Consider the following 9241-nt stretch of genomic DNA (forward strand, 5'->3'; position numbering starts at 1 on the left):
AGGTTTCTTGCCGTTCTGGTGTGGGCCTGTGCCTTTTGACCCTCAGGGTCACCCACCTCCTCCCCTGAGTGGATGCTAGTCCGCCCTTGAGCAGCAGTCTGTCATCACTGCCCCTTCCCATCCTCAGAAGTCCAGCATCCTCACCCGCGCCGGCGAGCAGCGCCGGCGAAGCCAGTCCATGAAGTCCTACCCATCCAGTGAGCTGCGCAACATGTGCGATGAGCATGTGACCTCTGAGGAGCCAGGCGAGAAGGAGGATCTCCTGCAGCAGATGCTGGAGCGGAGGTGAGGGGGCCCCTCGCCCGGGGCCATCCCTGGGAGTGCGGGCGGGGCTTGGGGCTGTGGACGGGACGCGGTCCTGCTGAGGGTGTCCTAGGCAGCGTCTGGTTTTTGTATAACAGATACACCCCCTACCCCAACCTATACCCTGACCAGTCCCCGAGCGAAGACTGGACCATGGAGGAACGCTTCCGCCCGCTGACCTTCCACGGCCTGATCCTGCGCTCGCAGCTCGTCACCCTGCTCGTCCGAGGAGTCTGTTACTCTGAAAGCCAGTCGGTGAGTCTCCCTTCTTGTCCACACCAGGCCTCTGGAAAGCATGAGGGTGCTTGGAACCCAGTCCCCACACCTGCTGTTGAGCAGTGCGTGCAATCCCCGCTGCCCTATGCTGAGCAGGGCTCAGAGTCCCTCCAGGGCCTTGCCCCTTAGTCTCTGCATCTGTTGTTAAGTGTCCTTCTAGCCAGTAGCCTTTTAATATAATTTCTACACTTTAATTTCTGCCATGTATGCACTTTGTTACATGTGTTATCCAAAGAAATGCCTTTGTTCTTGTTCATTTCCCTGTAGTCTTTTCTTTCCTTTGGTTTATGTGTGTTCAAAGTGGTCCATATAGTGACCTGCAACACACTTCACCCCTTCAGATGGAGCCTGAAAAACTCACACAGAGACCTAGTTCCCAAACTAATTTTCCTTTGGGTCTTGCCCGTGGGCAGCCAGCCTGAGGTCACCCATGGTCTGACTAGTCTGCAGAAGAGCAATTCACGTGGGCAGGACAGGAAGGGCCACGGATGGAGTGGCTCAGGCTTGGGGGTATGGCCTCTGGGAGGCCCAACCTCACTGGAATGGCCCAAGGGACGAGAGTTGGAGGAATGAAGCAGGCCAGACTATACAGGGCCTCGCCTGCAGACAGAAGCCACCAGTGCTGGCCTGAGGAAGCCCTGGGGGTCAGCGGTGGACAGCAAAGACCGTGGGCCAAGGGGAGGGAAGGGGAAGAAGATTGGGGAGGAGTGGTGACTGGCCTGAGAGCTGATGGTCTCGGTGCCCTGTGATGGTCAGCGGCCTTGAGAGCTGAGGGAAAGTCCAGAAGACTCAGGATGCAGGAATAGTGGTAAAGCTCCCTTGTGACTTTACTGGGCTGACTTTCCTGGGGCTGCCGTTTGCAGTCGCTGCAAACTGGGCAAAATCCCGCAGGCGGGCCCCTCAGATGCTTCCAGCAACAGCAGTGTGTCCTTGCTTGGTTTTGAAGGCCCTGGGACAGAACGCCCGGTCGGCCGGGCTGTGCTTCCTCTGAAGGCTCCAGGAGAGGATTCTTGCCTTCCTCATTTGTGGTGGGTGCCCTCGGCCTGCCCTGGCTGGAGGCCCATCAATTGTGTCTGCCTCTTTGTTACCCGGCCCTCCCTCTGTGCCCTCGCCTCTTTTAGCAGGACACCAGTCCCTGGGTTTGGGGCCCACCCTCCTCCACGTGACCTCATTTTACCTTGACTACATCTGTAAAAGCCTCTTTTCCAAGAAGGCTACATTCACAGATTCTAGACATTAGAATGCAGACGAATCTTTTAGGGGACTCAAGTCGCTACAGCTACAGCTACTATTAGCACTTTTCTCACTGAAACTCTAGAATAGCTCACATCTGTTCTACAGATGAAGGGGACGTTCAGAGAAGTTAGGAGACCCGCCCAGGGGACACAGCTAGGGAATTGGCCGAGAAATGGCTTTGGAGCAGGAGGTCTCACTCCAGAGCACCTGTCCTGGCCCTGCGCTGCCCGCCTGGCTCTCAGACATTGAGGGAGGGTCCCCTAAACGTGGTTCCACCGGCGGCCACATCCAGTGCAAAGGACAGTGTCTGGGTTGGGATTGCAGAGTGCCAGCCAGCCACGCCTCTCCTACGCCGAGATGGCCGAGGATTACCCGAGGTACCCCGACATCCACGACCTGGACCTGACCCTGCTGAACCCGCGCATGATTGTGGTGAGCAGGGCTTCCCTGGGGGCCGGGGCTGGGTGAGGAGGCTGAGGGCCCATCCCGCACGGCCTGCTCCTCGTCTGCGTGGCTAGAGTCACATCTTGGGCAGGCAGGACTGGCTGTGGGTCACCATGTTGTCTCCTCTGCAGGACGTCACCCCGTACATGAACCCCGCACCCTTCACTGTTTCGCCCAACACCCACGTCTCCCAAGTGTTCAACCTGTTCAGGACGATGGGCCTGCGGCATCTGCCAGTGGTAAATGCGGTGGGCGAGGTGAGTCAGAACCTGTGAGGCTGTGTCTCCTGGAGGGGAGCCTCTAAGCTCAGCGCTATAGGAGGAGCAGCAGAACCCCACAGGGGTGCCCCTCAAACTCAACCTGCTCTGCGCTCCCCCAGCAAAAGTGAGGGGCGGAGGGGTGGGCGGGAGAGAAGCAGCTTCCGAAACCTTCCCCTTTGGCCTCCTGGGTGTTTCCTACATGTGGTCTCCTGTGTGGCTGGCAGGTGGAGCCAGTGTCACACTGGTCTTCCTTTCTGTGGAACAGGAAAGCTTAGGCCTGGAGCTTCCCTGGGGCCTCAGTGGTAAAGGATCCATCGGCCAATGCAGGCAACGCGAGTTCAATCCCTGAGTCGTACAGATCCCCTGGAGAAGGAAATGGCATCCCACTCCAGTATTCTTGCCTGGAGAATTCCATGGACAGAGGAGCCTGGCAGGCTACAGCCCATGGACTCACAAAAGAGTGGGACACAGCTTAGCAACTAAACAACAAACCTCTCTATATCCTAAAATCTTTCTCTTCTCGTTGGACTTGGTGGTGCCTTCTTATGGGAAGGGGGTCAGTTCCCTACCTGTTACGGGAATTTATAACACTAAATGAGAGAATTTCAGGCAAACTACTCAAGAGAGTGTTAAAAGATAAACTACCTACCTAATTATTATTACAGATTTTTCCATTTTTTTCTTCTTAGAACTTCATTTTTTTTCTTACTACAGCAGTATTTGATTGTAGAAAAGTGTGAAACTATAGATTAAAAAAAAAAATCTCTATAGAGGCAGCCATGTTAATTTTTTAAAGTATCTCTTGTTTTTTCTTCTGCATCTAGGAGTAAGAGACTTTGTATGTCAAGTTTCAGTGAAAACGTTACCAGTGCCTGTACTGTTTCATATCTTAATTTTTCAATGAATCTATGGGAAATGACTTTCCATGGCAAAAAGTATTCCTTTAGGACATTTTAATGGCTCAAGAGCATTCTGTTGTACAGTTGCCTGGTCACTTACTCAGTTCTCTGTGGTGGGATATTTAGTTAAATTTCACTGTGAAAGTGAAAATGTGAGTGTGTTATTCACTCAGTCGTGTCCAGCTCTTTGTGACCCCATGGACTGTAGCCTGCCAGGCTCCTCTGTCCATGGGATTTCCCAGGCAAGAATACGGGAGTGGATTGCCATTTCCTTCTCCAGGGGATCTTCCCAACCCGGGGCTCACACGCAGGTCTCCTGCCCCGTGTCTCCAGCATTGCAGGCAGATTTTTTTTTTTACAGTCACTGTAATGGTCACCTTTCTGAGGCTTTCAGTCAGTGCCCCCTAGCTGCCTTGCAGGAAATGACGCTTCTCCAAAATGAGGACTACCCAGCAGAACCCCGATAGCATACATGCCCTTACATGTGTTTAGTGGCTGGAGGTGGAATCGTGTTCCTTGGAACACAGCTGTGCTGACAGTTTTGGGACACCCACCCCAGTGAGACATGAGTCGCTGCAGTGACTGTGGAACCCCCTGGTTTTCTGGACTCTCCTGCTCTGCTGAGCTGCTTTTGCTGGTTTAGGGAGGAGGGTGAGTTCCCTACACAAAGCAGTTCTCTGGATACCAGCTGGGTGTCCTCAACTCAGTTCAGTCCTGACACTGTCTACCTGGGGATGGTGTCATGTCCCTTGGGTTAAGGGCTCAGCCCCAAAGACGGTTCACCGTACCCCTCCCCCACCTCAGTTCTCAATCGAAAGTCTGGGTTGTCACCTGTGCTCCTGACTGACTGGCTATAAATAGAAGGTTCCCATGACCCGCTGCTCACAGAATTCAGAGCAACAGTTACTCATATTCTTTCATTAATGTCTTTCTTCATTCAGTCATTTGTTTACTCATTTGTTCATTATTTATTGACTTATTGGCTGTGCTGGGTCTGTTGCTGCACAGGCTTTTCTCTGTTTGTGGTGAGCGGGGGGCTACTCTCTAGTTGTGGTGCATGGGCTTCTCATTACAGTGGCTTCTCTTGTGCAGAATACAGGCTCTAGGCAGGTGGGATTCAGTGGTTGCAGCTTCTGGGCTCTAAAGCACATGTTCAGTGGTAGTGGTCACAGCCTTAGCTGATCCATGGCCTGTGGGATCTTCCCAGACCAGGGGTTGAACCCATGTCTCCTGCACTGGCAGGCAGATTCTTTACCACGGAGCCACCAGGGAAACACCCCCTCATATTCTTTTATAATAGATTGTAGTCCATAACCTGGAATGGGCAGATGGAAGAGATACACAGGGCAGGGGATGGGGGAAGGGGAGGCTGAGCTCTGCCTCCTCTCTGGCAGGCTGGGCACCCTGCTATCACCTCACGGGTTCACCAGCCTGGACGCTCTCCAAACCCTGTGGTTCAGGTTTAATAGAAGCTTCATGTCACAGGTGTGGTTGATTACATCTATGGCCATTGGCGATGGATTCAGCATTTCCCACCGCCCCCCACCCCCACCCCACCGGGTAGGTAGGGCTGACAGCTCCAATCCCTTAGTCATACACTTAGTTCCCTGGGAAACCAGCCTCCATCCTTAAAGGCTTCCCAGAAGTGATGACATTAGCATAAACTCAGCTGTGGTTGAAAGGGGCTTGTTATGAATAACAAGACACCCTTATTATTCACCACTTAGGAAGTGCTGAGAGTTTTAAGAGCTGTGTGCCAGAAACTAGGCTGATGACCAAATATATTTTTCTTACTATAAATCCAATATCACAGTGACTCAGGTAGTTCTGAATGGTGAAGCTGGCTGGGTGTGGTGGCTGTGAAGCTACAGACGGTGAGCTCTGCTTAAGAAGACCTTAGTGTCCAGATCCAGCTGGCCCAGCTCAAATCTCTGCGACTGAATTTGTCCCATTGGCTTCCAGCTTGCGATCCCGAGCTTTCTCTGTATCTCGTTTCCATCTAGAAATGAGGTGCCCTTCGAAACAAGCGTCCTGATCGTGTTGTCGGGTCTGCCCTGGTCCTTCCGAGACCTGATTCTGGCCCTGCCGCCTGAGACAGGCCGGGCAAGCTCTGTTCACTCCTGTCAGTCAGTTGTCTTCCCAGTGGGTTTCACTCTGCAGATGACTTGGGTCTTTTCTTCCTGGTCCTAGATCGTGGGGGTCATCACACGACACAACCTGACGCACGAGTTTCTGCAGGCCCGGCTGCGGCAGCACTACCAGACCCTCTGACAGCGGGCTCAGGCTCAGCCTCACAGCCGCGTGCCGGCTGCCCTCTCCGGAAGCCGCCTTGGAGGGCAGCAGCTCGGGCTCCGCCACCACGGCTGGCCAGACTGTTCCCGGGCATGGAAGATCCCCAGTCACCCACTCGCTTGGAAAGCCTACAGTCATCGAACACTTTGCCGTCAGAGATCCTGGGGGTGGTATGGGACCATTAGAGCCTGGATTTGTCTCACTGCTCAGCAAGTATCTTCCCATTTTCTGCTTCCTGCGTTCCTCCATCCAGTGCCGACCTAGGCCCCAGCCCCTGTCCCTGCTAGCACCAGGACCAGAGGAGAGTCAGGCCTTGCCCGCTGGAGGGTGACCCTCAGAGCAGGTGTCCCGCCTCCTCTTTGCCACTTTCCTAGGGAAGCCAGCTGTTGCCTTAAAGCATCATGGGAGGGGCTTTGGCCAAGGCAAACACGGGTTGGGGGAGATATGCCAGTTGCGGAACTCAGTGAATGAGGAATTGGGCCCTGAGAAAACCACCCATGTTTCAGAGAGCACCCCCCTCCAACTCATTGAGACTCAAGTTGACACCTTCACTAGTTCATTTTAAGGGAAGTTCTTCTGGGTGTGAGGTGGGGCCCCTGTGGTGTGAACCTCCTTGGAACCACCAGCTCCAGAAGCACAAAGCGTTTAAATCCTGCTCGTGGTCCCTGAACTTTATGATAAAGCTGATGACAGGGTCAGATTTCCACCTGTCCCAGCTTTGAGCATTTCGGCTTTCTCTCTAATTTCCTGATTACCCGTGGTCTCCTTGTGCTGTGTTTTCACCCCGGTCCTTCTCCTCTCCATCAGATTACTAAACTTCCTCAAGTTCTACCTGCGTTTTCGTGGTGAAGCAGCCACAGCCCAGAGGACCTTGCATCACCCCTAAAAGCAGGGCTCCCTTAGATAAAACTGCTTCACTTGACCCTGGGGAACAGTGCCATTATTCATAAGACGGGAGGGAGTGAATCCTGAACCAGGAATGTGGGCGGGTCCGTGATGTGGCTGAGAAAGCCCGAGTGTGACCGCACAGCAGGTGTTCATTCGAGGAAGAGGGTGTCTGCCCTTCATAAGCATCTCACACTCGCCTGCTGCCGGCCGTCCCCACCCTCCTGAGGGGCTCAGCAGTGGCAACCTCAGGAAGGGTTAATGGGTAGTGGGAGGTGCTTCCTGCCAGCTCACACCCCAAGGTTTTAGCGTCAGACATAGGAAGCCTCCCTCTCTGTTTCTGTGACTCAGTTTCCCTCTCGGCTGTTTGGTCATCTCTGAACAGGCACCCAGAATGAGCATCTGTGTGTCAGGCATTTGCACTTACTTTCCTCTTTGTTCTCTCTACATTCAGCAGCATGTTTTTTTCTTTTTTAAATTGGAAGACAATTGCTTTATAATGTGGTATTGGTCTCTGCTGTATAACAGCTTGAATCAGTCATAATTATATACATATACACACAGCCCCCTCTCTGGAGCCTCCCTCCCTCCCATCCCTTTAGACAGCCCCACAGCAAATGTGCTTGAAGACTCAAGATGGCATCTGTTTGCATTTAGTTAGTTGTTCCCGTTTTTTTTTTTTTTCTTTAATCATGGAAGTTGCCAGAGGGCATTAGTGCCAGGCCACAGCAAGGCTTTTCTCTCCCCTGAGCCTCCCAGCTTTGTTGCCAAGACTGCTGTTCAGCCTGGGGATGAGTACCTGCCCTGCTTTGCCAGCTCTGGTCTTGTGCTCCGCGCACTCTAGGGAACAACACCCGCACCCAGGGGCTGTTTCCACATCGTCCCCAGTGACTAGGGCCCCGCTGTTCTTCCCTTTTTCTCATCTCTTTGATCAACATGACTTTGATATATAAATTTTTTGACTCCCTTGGGTGCACTTGACTTATGAAACACAGATGAACATTCCAGTAAGTAATTGAGGAACTCACCAGGAACAAAAGAGCAAGCCCTCCTAAGTGTGATGGTGTTCAGCCAGCTGCCACTGTTCTCAGGCAGCATCCGGAACTGGAACCTGCTCCCCTCTTGCTGCCTTTCTCCCCTTCCTGAAATTGGCAGGACTGAGGTCCTCCCACCTTCAGGGGGCGGGGTCATACAGCTGTCTGGGAGGCTGCCCTGGGTGAGTGTTGCTGGAATTTATCCTTCCCGCACACCATGTTGTGTTTAAGTCACCTGATATTTTGTTCCCATCGGTGCAGCCCAGAGATAGACGGCAGAATGCAGACACCTCCCTCCCCCTGAACAGATGCATCAGACCCAAACCCAGCCCCTCTGGAATGGCACGTCATTGTCCTCTCCTGGCGTCTGCCCTTTCCAGACAAGCCCAAAGACTAGCACAGCTCCACTTGTAACACAATTAACTGTCAGCCTCATTCCTTTGATTTCTGTTAGTTAGAAACCTGCATTTCAACATCTTGCCTGTTTGCAGCACGGTCACCTCCCAGGGATGTGGCCTCGATAGATTCTCAGGGGCCAAGCTTGGGATTGGCTAGAGGTGGTGTCATGTTCCCCAGCTGAGGTGTCAGGGGAGGGAGCAAGTCCCACCCCACTGTGGGACCTTTGTGCTCTGAGAAATAACTGCTCATGACCACAGAGGATGAGATGTTTAGATAGCATCACCAACTCAGTGGACATGCATCTGAGCAAACTCTGGGAGATAGTGAAGGACAGGGAAGCCTGGTGTGCTGCAGTCCATGGCGGTGTAAAGAGTCAGACACAACTCAGCAACTGAACGATAACAGCTACGTTTCATTAACAGTTCCTGGCTGGGATGGACACTTGCTTGCTTGACCCAGCTGACCATATGACATTTCTCATGCAAAGTCACGCACTGACATGGCCCTTGGGGACGAAAAAGCCTGCAGGAAGGCCAGCAGCACCCTGGCGGCCCCACAGCAGTGATGTGCAGTATTACGCCACAGCTTGTGGACCTTGATCATCTCATCAGTAGCAGCTTCCTTCTTCTCTTTGCACTGTTTATACAGTAATGTTAGCTAATTCTATGGTGTATATAAATTGTATTTTTTTTTAATTTGTAAAGTTCTATTTTTATTTGAACTCTTGAAACTTGGAGGTTCTCATTGTAACCGTAATGTGTCAGAATAAAACGTCTCCATCCATCTCCATCATCCTTTTGTCTCCACAGTGCCCTTTTTTTAGCGTGGTGAGGACTTGTTTTCCTTTCATTCCTCCCCCTCTCTAACATGTACAGATTGCAAAGGTAGAGAGGGGTGTGTAGCCTCAGGTCTCCTGTAGCTCTCCCAGCAGGACTGTTCATCCTCAGGGGGCCACTTGGCACCTTAATGTAAGAATCACTTAGTCCTACAGATCTCAGCAAAAACCACAGCAGTAGCCCTGCTCTGTCCCCCCTTCAGATCAACACTGCCGGGCTTGTTCACGGGTCCTTTCCACCTATAATATCGCCTGTCCTCACAGGCACTCCCTCACAGAACAGCTGGTGAATCCATTCAGTTCCTGCCAGTGCTTCATTTAGGATACAGCCCTGCGGGCAGATTCCCCCAGTGTCCAACCAGAAGAAATGGACCCGGT

General features: G+C 52.5%; 1 protein-coding gene across 30 annotated transcripts in view; it reads left to right on the forward strand.

Annotated features, from left to right (window-relative positions):
• Positions 1 to 8820, forward strand: part of CLCN6 (Cl-/H+ antiporter 6) — a 33814-nt gene extending 24994 nt beyond the window's left edge. For 20 of the 30 annotated variants that reach the window (XM_086344534.1, XM_086344518.1, XM_086344520.1 and 17 more), the window contains 5 exons: positions 128 to 285; positions 402 to 558; positions 2140 to 2247; positions 2391 to 2516; positions 5609 to 8820. In XM_086344534.1, coding sequence (XP_086200660.1) covers positions 128 to 285; positions 402 to 558; positions 2140 to 2247; positions 2391 to 2516; positions 5609 to 5689 — 630 coding nt within the window. In that variant the 3' untranslated portion in view covers positions 5690 to 8820. The remainder of the gene's footprint in view (positions 1 to 127; positions 286 to 401; positions 559 to 2139; positions 2248 to 2390; positions 2517 to 5608) is intronic. The other 10 variants (XR_015143410.1, XR_015143412.1, XR_015143414.1 and 7 more) reach the window with 1 other exon arrangement.
• Positions 8821 to 9241: the final 421 nt, after the last annotated feature.

This window comes from Bos grunniens, chromosome 16 (genome assembly GCF_055505025.1).
Source record: "Bos grunniens cultivar Pamir isolate PY7600 chromosome 16, Bosgru_T2T1.0, whole genome shotgun sequence".
NCBI lineage: Eukaryota > Metazoa > Chordata > Mammalia > Artiodactyla > Bovidae > Bos > Bos grunniens.